The sequence below is a fragment of the Acipenser ruthenus genome, chromosome 2, assembly GCF_902713425.1.
Source record: "Acipenser ruthenus chromosome 2, fAciRut3.2 maternal haplotype, whole genome shotgun sequence".
Taxonomy (NCBI): Eukaryota; Metazoa; Chordata; class Actinopteri; order Acipenseriformes; family Acipenseridae; genus Acipenser; species Acipenser ruthenus.
The window spans coordinates 29,889,007-29,906,960 of record NC_081190.1 but is presented as its reverse complement, the minus strand read 5'-3'; the positions used below and the strand labels follow the sequence as shown (position 1 = coordinate 29,906,960).

General features: G+C 37.2%; 1 protein-coding gene across 2 annotated transcripts in view; it reads right to left on the bottom strand.

The window, feature by feature from the left end:
* Positions 1-272: 272 nt before the first annotated feature.
* LOC117421413 (uncharacterized protein KIAA1958) overlaps positions 273-17,954 on the bottom strand; it is a 28,010-nt gene continuing 10,328 nt past the window's right edge. The window contains exons 3-6 of one of the 2 annotated variants that reach the window (XM_058993717.1): positions 11,068-11,155; positions 4,812-4,821; positions 2,308-2,466; positions 273-1,659 (exon numbers count right to left, since the gene is read on the bottom strand). In XM_058993717.1, coding sequence (XP_058849700.1) covers positions 853-1,659; positions 2,308-2,466; positions 4,812-4,821; positions 11,068-11,155 — 1,064 coding nt within the window. In that variant the 3' untranslated portion in view covers positions 273-852. Of the gene's footprint in view, positions 1,660-2,307; positions 2,481-4,811; positions 4,822-11,067; positions 11,156-17,954 lie in introns of both variants that reach the window. The other variant, XM_058993712.1, reaches the window with a different exon arrangement.

The window sequence follows — 17,954 nt, the reverse complement described above, 5'->3', positions numbered from 1 at the left end:
CTTCACGAAAACCTGTGTCAATGACACCAAAAATGTACTTTTCTGAATGCAGAACCAGAGATGGCACACATGCTTAAAGCAGAGAATAGAGCTTCACACAGCAGATGCAATTATAAAAAAGTGGGTTTATTGAATTTATATATTTTAATTTTTTTTCACTATTTATTCGAATTTCACTTCAATTTCTTACTACTGTAACTTCTCTGTAGATTATATATATATATATATATATATATATATATATATATATATATATATATATATATATATATATATATATATATATAAACACAGACCACATTATATATATATTTAAACACAGACCACATTACCCTTGGCACTCAATAGAAAAATAGCCCTGGAGCACTCTTTATATCTCATGATCTCTTGCACACCGCATGATGGAAGTAAAGGCGGAGTTGAGTATTTTGTTAATATAGAATATCAGACAGATATATTTTGCAGGTCTCTTCCACGCTTTAATGATCTCAAGACAAGGTACTGTACTACTACTTGGATTAAAAAAAACACCTTTTCAAGCTATACTTGTGCAGGCTAAAGAAAAGTGAAAACGATATCTAAACTGTTTTAATATAAGCAGTCCTCCAGCGGATACAAGCAAAATCAATATCTGTACTGGCAATAACTATAAATCTGTAACTCATAAAATATTCACCATAACAACCTACAATGATAAAGTGGGCCTCACAAGGAAGTAAAGTATGTTTTACTAAAAAAAATGCATTGTTTTGTACATATTAACTTGCCAGGACACTAACTATTTTAAGAATAATGTTTTGAATTTACTATTGTCTTGTGTTTGAAAGGGCCAGTCTATTGTTCAATTTAAATTCACAGGTGGTTGATGTGAGAGAACTTCCTAGAGGCCTGTGTGAAGGAGACAAAAGTGAAGTTATCACATTGCTCCAGCCGTACCTTCTTGGCCAGCTTAGGCACAACCCCCCTGAGGGAGCGAAGGCCCATTCTCTGTTCCTCGTACCAGACACCGTTGACTGAACACATCTCCTTGCGGGCGGCCAGGTAGAAGGGGGAGCAGGGGTCCATGAGCGTTGGCGGTCGGTGGGTGTACATGTACTTGTAGAGTAGGCAGTAGGGGCAGCGTTTCTGGCCCCGGGAGTGCTCGTGGTAGACCTGCCCGTAGCACACTTTGGTATTGCTGCCGACCCTCTTCTCCCGCTTGACACTGTCAGTTCTGCCGAAGAAAGGCCGGTTGTCCCTGTCCTTCAGTAGTTCGACGTCGCCAAACATCAAGTCAGCATGCTCCTGCAAGGTCCTCATGTTGAAGAACTGGCTATTGTACTTGACCACTGTAGACAGCAAAGCCACAGGCCCTTCATCACCCAGGCAACCAGTCCTCCACATCTCCTCCTCATCGTTGAGGGAGAAATAGATAATGTTACGGGAGCGGGCACCCGACATGCCTGCCTTGCTGAGCACATGGAGCTTCTCTTTGAGCTTCTGGGACGAGGAGTTGAAGATGCTGCTGGTGATGGAGAAGCCCACGCCAGCATTTTTCAGCATGCGGTCCAGGCCCCTCCGAATGGCGTGCAGAGAGGTGGCCAGGAAATCCGAGCCATCTGTCTTCTTTACACTCACGTAGAAATCTCCCAGCAGCTCGTTCAGCTTGGGGGCTGGGATCTGGGGATCCAGAAGAGAAGACAGACATGAAATCAATCATTAAAAAAAAACAGCCAGCCCTGTATTAAAAGCTACTACTATCTGCCATGTGTGACTATTGAGATGAATCCCCATGTGCACTAACCTCCTGTATCAGGACAAATTAAGAAAAGAAGAGTGATTCAGGGTAGGGCTTTTGTTACTTGTTGTAACGTACTCAGACCCAAAGCTTATTAACCATTAGGGGTGCGCCAAAACACTTTGAGAAGTATTTGGTTGACAGGTATTATATCTATCAAAACACATCTATGTATTAATGTGTTGATTTCCTTCACTGTTGCAATTGAGTACCACTCAATGGCAATTAACTTCTGCACTGAGTGTTTTAAAAGCAGATTGTAAGCACATTCTCCTCTCATGGGTGCTGACATTTTTACAGGCGTACCAAGGCCATAAACTGACAATTAAAATACGTTACAAAACTAGCAAATGACGCTGATTCATCACTTAAATGTGACCATTCCTTAAACCTCGAGCTACTGGAAATTGATATTGTTAATATTGGTTTGTATTAAAATGTAAAAGTAAACAGAGCACATCATATTCATTTCTACCTGAAAGGCTGAGAAAATATGTATCCCAAGGTTAAATATGTTCAAATGTAGTTACCTTAGTGATGTCCATATAGTCCTTTAGCCCTTTGGTCATACACCAGTACCTCCAGACATTCAATGCATAGAGAGTAGCCTTGGTAGTGTTGGCGCTCACGGCACTCACACACAAATCCTTCAGTTCGTCATTAAAATTGAATACAGGGAATTTGTTCAGCTTTGCATGGTATCCTGCAAATAAAAAAGGAACACGTGCTTTAGAAAATTCAGAAGTGTCTTTCAGCACAAGGAAAAGATCATAAAGAGATTTCAATTGAAATGTATTGTTCAGCTTGAACTAGAAAAAAATGACTCATTTAATTTTTTCTATAATTCAAATAACTGTCACAATTGAAAATCTGATTTTCAGTGGCAGACGTTTTAGTTAAATGAAGATTAATCTTACTGAATTGCACAAATGACTAACTACCTGAAATGTTTGTCTCGTTAGCCTCAGTTTATTGCAACGAACATTAAGGGTGCTAATTTCCATAAACTAAACCCAGAGCCAATAAATGTGTCAAGAATATTATTTATTTGCTTTATTATCACTTAAACAATTATTTTACCTTATTGCCATGTACATTTTGCTTAAAATGGGGAGTTCTATTTTCAGTAATGTATAATACTTCTTGCATGTGCATCGGCACGGCTGATCACACACATATTTTATTAAGAGTCATATTCAGAAACAACAATTCCATGTTCAAACTCATTTAAGGGTGCTTTTGTCAATGTGATTAAAAAAAACCATTATCTTTGCACTTGGTTAAGCGTTGCACAGGATTAATTGTTGTTTCTGAATATGGCTGTAATTTGGTGTTTATTGTTTTATACAGGCCCAATACAATCATTTATAATATCGTTCCAAAGGATCATTTGGAGTGTCTGCAATGTTGTGAAGTGTGCAATGCTCATGCTCAGATGTGTCTGCAAGAATAAGGATGCTTAAATAAAAGCTGAAATAAACACTAGGTTTGTGACTTTTGGTCATCTCTGTATATTGCATATTCTCTCATGGAAAATGACATAAAACATGAATCTGATATCGATAACATTGTACACCATCTATTCAATAGCTGCTTTCTAAAACATAAGACACATATTTCAAGTAAAATAGCTTACACTGTACAGCCCAAGCCTTACACCAGCATCGGCACCACATCGAAACCTTTCCTATCATTTTCTTATTGAGAGTTTCCATTTCAATAGACAAACAAAGCAAGATTATCTTTGCTGCGTGTTAAAAGCTGATCTGCATTCCAAGTGCTTGCCAGACAACACCATACGCCGGGTAGCAAATACATAAGTAAGAAAATCCCACTGTAAAATGATCATCCTATTTTAGAATTGGAAAAAGCATTACAATGATAATCAGTGTCAGTTTTTGTGTGTTTTGTTTTATTAGACCAGCATATAACAAAAAGGTGATCTGATTATTTTACAATTGCAGTAAATTCACATGTATCAACATTAAGAACACTGTATCATGAAATATGAATATAGGAAACTATTTCATATCTCATTGTCAGCTTCATGATATAATAACTGATAGGGCACATTTCACATGTATCAGTTTGGCTATGTATTGCACCTGCAAGTGAATTTTACATTTAATCTGCAGTTATATGTACTGTATACAGAAAATAACAATACATGCCTTTTTTTTTTTTTTAAAGCATTAATAAAAGCAGTTTCTTAATACCAATAAGAAAAGGTAATTACCCTGACACATTGTGGATCTTGGGCCTTGTACTTATGCTGTTTATTTTTTTTTAAATTATTATTTCCATCATTTGTCAGAATTCCCTCTATACATAAAAAATTAACATTTATGGGCTTCAAGATAGGTCTTTCCCCATCTTCTGACCTATGAATTCCCAGTTTCCAAGGTAACATATTACCACAGAAAAGCATGAAATAAGAGAGTGATAAAATATCTGCCATGTTATCCATCTCATTTTAGAGTGCAGCACATTTTTTTTTTTTTATTTGGCAACAACAGTAATGGATCTGAACTGAAAAATAATAATTGAACACAGCTGTGTACCAACTGAGACAGCATCTCAAAGTGTGCAGACTGTATCAATCATATGGCCAAAGGGTAAAATAATGAGTTGCAGTGAAACAGTAAATGTTTACTGGACAACAATGGTAAGAAACTTCAAAGTCACGTCCCCTCAACATGGCAGCCATACAGTATGTCAATGTCACGGTCACAGACATATTAGTTTGTTTACCTTATAAAACCCTGCAAATAGGAAGTCAGTACCTCAATTGTCATACTAGGTACAGTTGCATACCTAGTATGAAGACAATACCTTAAAGAACTTTATCATCCGTAAAAAAAGAACACCGACACATTATATCAGTCGTCTTATCCTTCCCCAAAAACAAATATTCTGTAGTTTGAGTATTTAAATCAAAGATATTAAATTTGCATTATAATAAAAAAAATGGATGATATTGTTTATAGTTTTGTATTAATAGTAGCAGATTTATTTTCTTGGTAATGAATCTGACCTTTGTATCCCTGAATACATGTACAGTACATGCAAATATTTAAATGATCCATTCAGTGTAACTCGGTGAAACATCTGTTCTTTGTTTTACTCCAAAACATTTTTACAGAAGTTACTAGCTATGAGGTCTTTTTTTGTTTGTTTTGAACACTGTGTCCTTTAACTATGTTATTATGTTGTGTTTTGTGTTGTACTGGTCTCTTGTTCCAGGATCCTGCTGAAGGTAAAACAGCACGGTCTAGGGTGGGCATTTTCAGCACAAGATTTCAATGAATAAATTCCTGAATGAAAACACTGAGGCAATGACGTCTTTGGAACCGGAAAGTTTATTGATCAGACACTACATTAGTTTCTACATACACGGCCCACACTCTTGCTGTAGCATGCACAAAAAAGCATCAACGACCTATAAACAGAGTAAAGAGTAGAGAAAATCTTTTTAGTCATATCTTCAGCAACTGCATAACCTTTCTGTTCAAGATTACTGGTTAATCACAACTCCTAATGATAAGAACTCCATTAGCAGAAATACTGTAGATAGCTCTGTATATTAAACCAAAATTGTGGGGGCGATTGTCAAAGTGCTATCCAGTATAGGTGGCTTTCAAAAGAATGTTTACAAAAATACATGGTGTCATTTTATATCAAGCTTTGCACCTATCCAAAGCAGATGGAACTACAGTCTGACATTTCACAGTACATCCCTTACCAGGAAAATATTACTAGTGTAACAATCATTTCCAGTTTGAGTACATTTTGGTAAAAGACAAATCTGCCTTTTAACCATTAAGATTTAGTTTCATATTTCTCATGGCAGAAAAGAAATGAGTATCTTTCACCTTTAAAGACATTCATCCCGCACGTACCTTGAAATGTTAAAGTACGATCGTATCATATGGCGTGATTTACATGCACTGTTTTGGATAAAGAAAGCAAGGCCCATTAGATTGAAAACAAAAAAAAATGATAGTAATTTTGAAAATGAAGTATTTCTTTCTGTGACTTCAATGACCTTAAAAGCAGTTATTGGGCTTGGGGAGTAAATGAAGTAAATGGCACAGGACATACTTATATATTTTTGTTTGTTTGTTTGTTTGTTTGTTTACACATTTGGCACTTCCTGTCCACCATTGTTTCCTCTGCCAAAAGACACACAGTGCTGATCATATCACAATCCATTTAAAACACAAAGGATAATTTAAAGCTTTTCTTAATGTGTTACAGCATATATATATATATATATATATATATATAATTAGGGCTGCTTCGATTAACAGATTAATAGGATGATTAATCAACTAGAGTTAGTTGCAGAGGCGGGACAAACAGTTGAAGGTATTCTCTGCCTCGGCTGATGGTCTTGAGTAAGTTTAACCAATGGGAGAGTCAATGATCTGTCCTGGTTTTGCAGCTGTCCAATCATGACGAGCAGAGGCAGGACATAAATATGCTAGGCCCTAAGCGTTGTAACAATAGCTGAATTTTGTGCTATACTGCTTATTATAGAGCGTTATTGAGAATTATATTGAGAACGTCAAAGTAATATTTCATCAGACAACAGAGGCATCATAGTCGATTTGGTTACAAATCAATTTTCAAAAAGAACTTTCTCAGAAAAAAAATGGATTGTTAAAAGGGAGGTATATACCACAAATACCCGAAACGACACAGGAAGGGAAGGGATATACTCTCCACTTCCAAAACTGAAATTATTAAAAGGTATCTGTGGCTTACCGGTATCTGTCAATTAAAAAAAAATAATATTAGCATGTCAAGCAATCACTTGTCAATAGCCATAGCATTCTCGGGTACCTCTAACAAGATTGAGAAAGACTTAATCTCTTCGGTATCTCAGGTTTTGCTAGATGCAATAAAAAGCAGTACAGGAAGCCAAGTACGTAGCTGTAATGGGAAACCTAGCTCAGCTGTCTTGTGTTTTCAGGTATGTCACTGACAGTGGCCCGAATGAATGGTTGTTCTGTGAAAATTTGTTACATTTACTGAAAAAAACATTGTAATCGAGTGACAGCCCTAATTTTATATAATATATATATATATATATATGAGAGAAGATATTAAAATACAGCAGTTCATTACATAATGAGGCTTAATCATTTAACCATTTTCCAGGCAAACAGGCCCCCCATATGTGCAAAAACTAAATGAGTGTAAGCACCTTGAGTACAAAGCTAAACCTTTGGAAAGGACATCAGTCAAAATGGCACAGCCTTAATTAGTGTAACACATCACTGGATAAGTAATCAATGGAACTGCCTGTAGCAGCAGCAGCAGCAGCAGACAATAATAGTTCTAGCTTTACAATAAAAGTAACAGGACAGCCATTGGCACAATGATAAATAATAGACAGTAATGCATAAGGATTTGGACTTTTCTTATGTTCCCCTTTCTAACAAAAATTGTTCATACATTTAAAATGTAGTTTCCAAATGAAGTTTAAAAAAAACAACGTCTTTATTTCCAGTAAAGAACATTATACACTCTTGGGAAATGCTTTACAACATCAAACATACATATGCTAAATCAACAATTTAAAAAGGCACCATTCATTCGTTTGTGGATTTGCACACAGAAAAGCAAGACAACATATACTTTATACTGTGTATTTATAAATATAACAGTACCTAGCAGTGACTAGCAGCCTTACATAGTGTTCAGTATCCTTCTATAAAGATGGTTATTTTTTACAATAGTAAAACATCAGTTGCTTAAAATAAGCATCAATGCTTTACCAGAAATATTTTAATGGAGTGTGTGTAATGTTTTCTAATACAGATTGATATCTGAAATTCAATATTTTGCACACTTCTAGAAGCCAAATACAGGCTTTGCATACAGAGTAAAAATAATGAGAACCACTATCATTTTTAAATATAATGCTTAGAGCAACTTAATAATAATAATAATAATAATAATAATAATAACTAAAGCAAATGAACAAGGATCTTAAAGTATAGTATCTATGTGGTTAGACTGTAATACTTTAATGGGATATATATTATTATATTAATGTACTTCTTTAGTTTGGGTGTCTACAGTGATCCTCCCTTGGACATTAGACAAGCAACATTTTCAATTCAAATTTATATGCCAGTTAGTTGTGGATTCTATGGCTTTCAAAACAACATGCATTGATCATTTGTTTTTCAGACAGCTCGAGTAAATATTGCACTTCTGGTGTAATTGTGTCTTTTTTGCAGAATGAATATCTCAATGTAACTTATCATGACTGCAGCCGATATGTCATGCAAACTTAAATCATATTACTTTGTCAATGAAATGTTTAGAATGCCCTGATTCCTCTGTCTTAGTATACTCCCTGTTTAAATGCACAAGTCCACCCTGGCCTTTTTAAACCCCCCAATTCTACTTTTACAGGTTTTGTAATGTTTTGAAACTTGCCATATGACTGTATCCCTTAATGGAATGTGCTAATTTAATAACAGAGTTTATTTCTTCTTCACACATCCCTGGTGTTTAACAGGAAGACAGAGTTGGCTCTGTATTTCTACTTAATATCAGGCTCAGCAGGCATACTTAGAAATGCTTGTAGTGAGAGTTAAATGTCAAAGGCCACAGACTAGGGCACTTAATGAAAGCAAAGTGGTTGGTTTCACAGCCCCGGATCAGCACAATTACTCTTGCCTAAAATAACATTAGGTAGCCCAACACTAGGGCTAATCTGGGTCTGTGAAACCAGCCAAGGTCAATTACCAAGTAGTTATCCCCTTGGTAAAGCATTAATGCTAATTGGATTCTAATTGTTTTTGTCAATCCATTTTGTAATGTGCTTTTATTGATATTTGTGGTACTGGATTGCTTTTGGCTGCTTGAAACCAAGTCACCATTACAGTGAGAATTTCAAGATTCTAAAGATTTAAGATAATCTATTGTAAAATACAGATATCTGTACAAGTCTAGTGTTTAAGAAAATATACATATTAAATAAATTGTAATATTAAATATTTATGTGCATTATACATTGACAATAAGTGATAACGGATTGCTAGGCTTTTCTGGTTGACCTCTCAACACAACATACCTAGTGTGGGATCTCACTCGGTATCACCCACTGTAGCCCTTAACTCCTGTACACAACTAACTGAAAAGCCCAAATACAGTACTACAGAGATTGAATTGTCTCAGGAAGATAAGTTAAAGTGTTACAGAACATGATGGCAAATTTTCAAGACATTAACTCCAGTCTAACTAACTATTTTTTGGAAAAGCGAAAAACACCTGTTCAAATTTACAAAAATACAAGCAGAAATGATTCAGAAGTGTTCTCAAGTGTCATTAACCTGGAAATTTACCCATTCAAAAAGGAGTTAATTAAAGACCAGAGTTTGAAGTGTTACTTGCTTGTCTGTTTTAGATTGTCTTTTCATTTTGACATGTATAGCTTCAGGTACTGAAGCAATAGCCAGCACAGACACCGATTTTGTAGAAGGTTTTACTCATGACTACATGTTAGCACACGTAGGCAGGTTCACTGACACCAGTTTGTGTGCATGATTACCTCACATTACCTCACACATACATTAAAAGAGAGAGTCTTTCCATTGTTAATAGTAGCTGTTATAAAGAAGGACTGGCTAGTGGATGAACAAGCACAATCCAAGGCATAAAGCATTGTTAATTGCTTCTGATGGCAACACCCACTATTTTCCTCATTTAGGGCCAGCTTTGGCCAGGTACCAGAAATCTCTGGGTATGCACAGAAACAAAAAGAGAAAAACAACAAGCATCCCTTCATAACTTCATCATCAAAAGTTTATGCTTCATTAAAAGTTTATGCTTCATAGTAAGTACCAATTTCCATACCAATTTCGAATTGTCAGACTACTGCTTCAGTTCATCGGGCATGTGTTTTTGAGCACAATGCAAAATATACATTCAAACCAAAAGGGACCCAAAAAGTGCTATGATATGTAGTTTCTGCACAGTGTAATAATCAAATAGATGGATGGCAGTATTTCAGTCATGGACAGAAATAAGGAATGTCAATCACTGCTTGACTAAGTACCAGGGGACAGAACCTCTGTGGTTAAACAAATGCCTATGTAACACGGTATCCCTGTTACCTAAAAAAAAAAAGCAAGAAACAGGGAATAAGCAGGTCTTATAAGTGGGCCTTAAGGTACTATTAGCAGGCACTGGCTATATCAATTTGTGTTTAAAAGGCTACATTTTCTTTGTTTTCATCTTTTAAAAAACAATCACTGATGGACAATCACTGTTTACATATATTACAGCATCTACAACACAGAGAAACTAATACTTAAGTTGTATCCAAAGAAGAGTCGAAAGAGCCAGTGATGACAAAGTTAGTGCCGCTGGAGTGGGTGGCCATGGATTGAGTAGCCTGTTGGCTCAGATTGTTACAGATCAGTACTAGCTGGTTGCTCTGTGCTTCCGAGAGGGTACTGCAGCTCTGGTAGACGCTGAAGTTGGTCTTTCTTCCGGGGATGTTGCCCTTCTCACACATGGTTTTGACCATCTTGGCCAGTTTGTTTTTACCCAGGGCTTGGCAATTGTACCAATGGAGGGCAGCCAGGTTCACAACAGGTTTGATAGATAAATAAAAAGGGGAGTCCTCATAACGCATGGCCGGAGGCCTCCTTTGGGCATACTCCTTATAGTCCTGCACGGGACAGGTCTGGGGTGCATGCGGCATAGCATATATCCGGAACTCTGCACCGCTCCTCTTGGTTTTGTTGTTGATGTCAGTCGTTTCCGGGCAGCTCCACTCCAGACACTCCAAGTTGGTCTCGGTCATTCGCAGACGCACATCACCCCATTTTAACGTGGAGCCGTGAAAACCAGCGCAGTGCCCAAATGCCTTTGTGTTATTCAGCCACACCAGGTTGAGTAGTCCCTCTGGGTTGAAGCGGCTCAGCAAGCCCCTTTTGCGTAAGATCAGCTCATCGGCAAAGGTGAGCTTCATGGATTTGTGGGGCTTGTTACCCTTACCTTTGAATTTAAGTTCCATCTGCTTTTGCTTCAGGGCTTCCTGGGAACGTTTGAAATCTTTGTCTCTTGTGATGCTGTAGGTGTACTTGTGTTCCTTGAGGTAACGCTCCAGTCCACACTGATAGTTGGCCAAGCTGTTGGGTTCATATTCAGAACCGTCTTTTTGTCTGGCATCCACAAAGAAAGAAGCCAGGTAGGCATCTAGTTCATTGCAAGGAATCGTGTAGATTTCCCGAGTTTCCGTCGGGTATTTGGAAATAAGGAACTCCCGGAAGTTTCGAAGTGACGTCTGGGTGCTCCTGATGGTCTTTTCGTTCTGTTCCCTGTTAGCTTCGGCTTGTCTTTCGTCAATATCTATTAAGAAAAGCAAGAATTAAAAAAGAAAAAAAAAACAATTAACCTCCCAAACGTGAACGTCTACAAATAAAATGATTATTTTTCTGGTAAAAACAAATTTGTGTAGTTCTGTGGAAAACAATATTACATACCTGTCTTATGTTTGAAAAGCCAACTCCGGTTTCACAAATGATGTACAAGATTAAGGCAAAAATCAAAATGAGATCCTCAAGGCCCTGCGGTACTAAGTGCATGGCGGTCAATGGAAAAGAAATTAGAAATTAAATTTATTTTTAAAACAATGGAGGACAATTTAAAAAAAAAAAACTTTAAAAAACAACAATTTTGAATGATGTTAAGGGTCAGATTTTGCATATCAAATGTTTTTTTTTTTTTTTGTTTTGTTTTTTTAACTACAGTATTTACTCATTTGTGAAACCAGAGGTTGCACTGGTTCCTATTGCTGTTTTCTTATTTTAACATATCATCCCAGTTACCATTTTCTACATCCTGGATTTTCTATTTAAATCAGTGTTCATGTTGTAACCAGCTACAACTTAAAACACTTACTTACACGCAAATCTCATAACTATTTGGATACAGGAAATTGACACTGGGTACAAGCAGTCAAGAATGAAAAGATATACAGGAAAAGGTCATTTTAAAAAACAATTTTGTTTTTGTGCAGTTTAAGTGATAATCAAAAATGAGCACTTGATCTGTACAAGGACTAGGTGTGTAAAATACCTAAAATGAAAATGTCTTTGAAATGCTGCCAAGTACTGTTTAATATATCAGTATGTCAGTATGGAATAGGAAAACGGCACCAGATATCAACACCTGAGGATGGACTGGAACAGCCAACAAGCTTACCCCTGAACGATTTTAATTAAACTACGCACAGCCACCTGTTAACTAGCAATTGTTCTGTTCTGTTTTTGTACCTACACCTGTCATGTTATTTAATCTTGGTGGTGGATTTTCACCGTCTACCAGCCTTGTTATACAGTACTTGCAACCATTCTTTATAGTAAACGTGCCACAAAATAAAATTCAAAATAAAAACATTCCATTAGTTAAACCGGTCTTCTGGCTTAAGCGTGTTAAATGACACCTTCATGCCAAATTCCTCCTTGAGCTGACTGACTATAAAAATCCCTACTGCTCTTATTGTGCCACACACATTTTCACACAGCAGTATGAGATCTATGTGACTGCTTACATACACAGCGTTTTATTCTCTGGGTGTTTCCCATATGAAATCAATTGCAAACAGTTTGTTTTGCAACTGATGTCATCTGGGGTACAGTCAGTGAATCCAAAAAAAAAAAAAAAACACACATCCGAGATACAGCACCTTTCAAAGCAATCATGATTCTTCAGTCAACAGACACAGTGAGATTTATTACTTTATAAAATACAGTATCAAAAGCATGAGTTCAAAAGAAAGTGGCACACACATTTTGTTGATTTCCCTATCTTCGAGGACTGTGCCATATGGCACTTTGCTGTGATGTCGTAATGTAAAAACAACATGACTGAATATGATTTCTAATTTTGGAAAGGTGAATACAAATATTAAAACAATTATTGGTAGATATTGCAGCAATACATACTGTACTCAATAGTCAACAACATGAAGTGATGCATTTTATTGTGAAGTCTATTGCCTCTTCAGTAACACCCAAGGAGTTAAATCCTACATCCCTTGTGGAAATATTTTCAATACTGCCACTACACATTCTTAAATCAAATTTACAACCTGTCTGTTTTCAGGATTGTGCTGCAAGCAACCCACAGCAAAGTAATTAAAAGAATAAATCCTAGCAAAAGATGCCTGCAAATCTATCTTGAATTTACTCAGCAAAGGAAGACAGATTTCAGAAAGCCTACCACTATTAAACAGTATACTGTACAGTTCACCACTATATGGATTACATATCGTGTACACACATAGTACTAATAGTCCTGCTGAAGTAACAGTACATCTTATCATACTTCTTAAATGGCTGCATGGTTTGATACTGCAGCTACTGTATTCCCAACATGGCAACCTGAGAAAGGTTGGTAACTTTAGCGAGTAAACAGTTTTGATTAGTCCGTCAGTGATACAGTGCCTGCAAACATGTTATAGTTTTGTACATGTGCATAGGATTTCTGTACCTTGGTGAAGTAAATATGCTAACCTGCACATTTATCGTGGTTCAATTCTGTACCCACCAACTTTACATGGATTAACTCCATGCACAATATCAAAGCAATATTCGGTTTACCAAGGATCCCTGCAGACGGCAGACGATGAACCAGTTAAAACTAGGAACTTGTTCAGGCTCCTCTTGTTCAGACACAGGTCATTAAAAGTTTTAATGAGGTTGCAGGTCCTCCTCTCAGCTAGAGTTGAATCACTAAAAACGAATGCCTAAAACATGTCTGGGCAGTCAAGGATGGCATTAGGTTTATGTGAACTACAGTATACCTTCATGGTGATCAGAATCTTTATTCATACAGTTGACCATGTTTAGATGAGACAGTTGAAATTCAATATATACAATACACCCAATTTTGTATTCACATAAGCAATACAGGGATAGAGTGATAGGAAATGCAACCTAATACATTCACTGTGTTTTAATGTTAGTGTTTTGCTCCATTGTTATACAGCCCAGCATATGTGTATTTACTGTGTACCAACAGAATATGCAGAAGTCAAAACACCAACTGTGACACTGTATTCACAAATGTACTGGGACATACTTTAACCCACAAGGGACATGGTCAAACAGCTCCTTCTAAAACGTGAAACAGCTATTTTAAAAGGGCATGTCCTGGGGGTAGTTCTTGCTAACACTTCGCCCACGCTACTCCACTACTCCGCTCACTCCACTGGCTCCCGATCACCGCTCGCATCCAGGTCAAGACTCTTGTACTAGCCTACAGATGCCTTGACCAGACTGCACCCAGCTACCTCCAGACCCTCATCTCTCCCTACACCTCCACTCGACCTCTCCGCTCCGCCTGCACTAGAAGACTGGCTCTACCTCCGCTACGCTCCCCTGCCTCCAGAGCCCGCTCCTTCTCCACCCTTGCTCCGCAGTGGTGGAATGACCTTCCTACAGATGTCAGGACTGCCCAGTCCCTGACCACATTCCGGTGCCTCCTTAAGACTCACCTCTTCAAACAGCACCTGTAGAACTCCTCTGTTTGTATCCTGGGACACTATCACCCCTCATTTAAATGTGCTTTATTTTGCTCTTATCTGCCCCCTATTTTACTGCATTTAATCCTGTACTTCAGAATACTGTAATCTGCCAAGTGTTTAACCTGTAGTATTTTGTATTTAATCATATCCTGATGTAACTATCACTATTATCTGCTGTATTATTGAATTGTGGTTTGTCACACTTGTACTTTGCTTGAACAAAAGTTATTGTATTTCTTGCTCTTATCGTATTACTTGTATTGTAACACTTAATGTATTTGCTTACGACTGTAAGTCGCCCTGGATAAGGGCGTCTGCTAAGAAATAAATAATAATAATAATAATAATAATAATAATAATAATAATAATAGAAACAGACATTTGCATGGAGCTAAAAGTTTCACACAGCTCTGCTCTTTCCAGAAGGCAACATTAGCAATTTAGCATCATTCTAATTCCTCAGCACCCAGTAACAGAACTTTCTGGATTCAACTACAGTAAGCTGCTTCAGTAGCTGTGTGTTTCCCATGCACAGTAATTAACTACTACCATACAGTCAGTGGGCTATCCATCGAAATACCTAATGGGTACATTTTCCACTTACAGCTTAATAAGCTTTGTTCTTTATTTTTGATCACATGAAGGCCCTTTTTTGAGCCAACTATGTTCAATTAAACACTTGGAAAAGTGTTGATTGTGAAACAAGTTTACTTTAGTTTTTTTCTCCCATAACTTGATTGAGACTGTGATTCTGTTTCATTGATAATGTAAAAAATCAGCTCCTTATTTTTAGTGCAAACCAAACACAAACAGCGAGTTCAGTTAAATTGATTTGATTAAATGGTAATTAAGAGGAAATTATTTGCAAAACAGGTTAGAATATTTTTGCAACGAGTCATTAAGATTTTAAATCTGTGAAAAGCCATTTAACTGAACTTGCTTTTTGTGTTTGGTTTGAATTAAAATAAGGAGCTGCCTTTTTCTCCCCCCCCCCCAGAGTTTAATTAAGAAATGGAGTCGGCTCAATATAAACTAAAAAGGGACATCATATGACCAAAAATAAAAACCGAAAATGAAGAGCCCTAAATATACAGTGGTAGTGTACATATACGTTTGTCTTTAACCATACTGAAACTATCACTACAAGAAAAAACTTAATTATATTACATTACAGTCTTTATTATGGTATTTTTTTCTTTGCTAGGAACCACTAGATTTATGAAATTTGAATTTTAATCTTAAAAGCTGCCATTTTTTTTAAATACTATTATGTTGGGTTTAGCCTAGAATCTTAGGCTAGTTGCAACATCCAAGTTTCTATTACTGACAACACTGTCCACTCATCTGCCATCTGATTTCCCCCGATGGGAAGATAGAAAAGGAGATCACCTGAAAAATAGCCGGTCAGGAATTTGCCAGAGATGATACTGTGACTCAAAAAATGGAACTTTGATCTACTCTTATAAATATCCACAACTACGTTTATGCCTACACAAATTGGCTGCTACAAGTTGGTCCTCCAAATTGTACCAATTGTGTGCTCAGTGTACGGTATATACCAGATGTGACGCATCCAGTAAAGGTACTCCGGGTGGAGTGCAGGATGCGCCCTATAGCCTGGAGGTCACCGCTTCGGGTCCAGGCTATTCCACTGCCGGCCGTGGATGTGAGTTCCCAGGGGGCGGCGCACGATTGGCCGAGCGCTTAGGTCGACTAGGGTCTCCCCGGCTCACCGAGCACCAGCGACCCCTGTAGACTGGCCGGGCGCCTTCGGGCCTGCCTGCAAGCGGCCCAGAGCTGCGTGGTCCTCCGACGCTGTAGCTCTGAGGAAGCTGTATGGCGGGCCTGCAGAGTGAAAAGAAACAGACGGCTGACGACACAAGTTTCAGAAGACACGTGTGTTCGTCTTCGTCTCTCCCGAGTCAGCACGGGGGTTTGCAGCGGTGAGCCAGACTTAAATTGTACATTTCAAATTGGGGAGAAAATGGGGTAAAAAACAATGGCGATTCCAAATAAAAAAAAATAAAATAAAAAAAAAAAAGAAAGAAAAAGCATAGTAAAACAAGGTTTCACTAAAACTGAAAAAAACAACAAATTAAATCAAATTAAAAACAACCAAAAGTAGAAAAATAGTCTGCACCCCAAAAATATAAATACATACACAAGTTTAATGATGTATAAATAACAGCCTCAAATAAAAATACTTACCTTTTATTGCTGTTGAAATTTTGCACACTTTTCATTGTTTCTGTTTAAATACCCTTTAACAAAATAAATTGTAGAACCCCCTTTTAACAATACTATAGATTTTTTTTTCCCCCAAATAAACTTTATTCACAGTATAAACCTTGGAAACCATTAGACATTGTAACTTTCAAACCAAAAGACCATTTTCATTCCAGAAATGTTGGCATCTTGCTTCACTGGTAGTTTTTGGAAGTTTACTTCTGAATTTGTCCAGCACTAAGGCTACATTGTGAGTATAGAACTATACTTTAATCTGTTGGCTTTGCAAAATAAAATTATCTGACCTGATGTTTGTACAGTGCTTTAAATATTGAAAACATACTAAAACATACTCAAGGTTCTACAAGCACAGCTTTTGAAATGCGGATACTGAGAAAAAGTAATATCAGCATAAAATACTAACCTTACGCATGCGCACCAATAAAAAAAAAAAAAAGAAATGCGGACTTCCGTATTGTTTTTAAGATGCAAATGCGTACCTTCAGTACATTTCTAACAGGAAGGGTGCTCTGGGATGTGTCTTTATTGCTTATAAAAGACCCTGAGAATAAACATGTATGATGTCATTGCAATCACTCTGGTGAAACAATGGCTTGTAATTTCTCCAAACATCAATATTTTTCAACAAAACTTTCAGGAAGTACTGTAAAGTCCCTCAGGTCATAGAATAACCCATTTTTATAGATGTATCTCTAAGCAGGATACTTAATAATAAAAAAATACTTAACGCTAAAGAAAAAAAAAAAAACAGAAAGCTTGTATGGTTTCTGAAGTACTTTATAATGTTCCCCAGATTGTTCTGAAAAAACGGATATCCAAGATGCTACTGTAGTTAATTTTTACAGGAAGAGCCAACTACAGCCAAAAAAAACCCTGGTCCTGGGGGAGCATCCCACTGAAAAACACTTGGTCCTTAACAGGGGTTAAGCAGTGCTGCTTGTGATCCCGCCTATCAGCCTCATGCCTTTCTGCCCTGACGTATATTCATGTGTGTAAGATGACCACTGAAACCTTTGATCTGAACCAAGCATCTTTGACAGGGGTGCAAATCATTTTGCAAACTGGTGCCTACTGGTGCTAAATTATAAATACCACCCTAATCAAGCCCCCCTAACTACGCACACGACACAAACCTTCTCTCCTGTGTATGTGGAGGAGTATGGGTGGGTCATTTGAGTAGTCCAGACCCAATGAGAAACTATCATCATCTATGGTTGTTAATGAATAAAATAAATGAATAATAATAACAACAATAAATTAAACATATCTACTGGTGTCAGAATTTAATGTCGCTCGTGCTATATGAGGTACCCTAGTGCTAGAATCTAGCTCCAAATTTGCACCCCTGATCTCTGACATCCCAATTGTTGA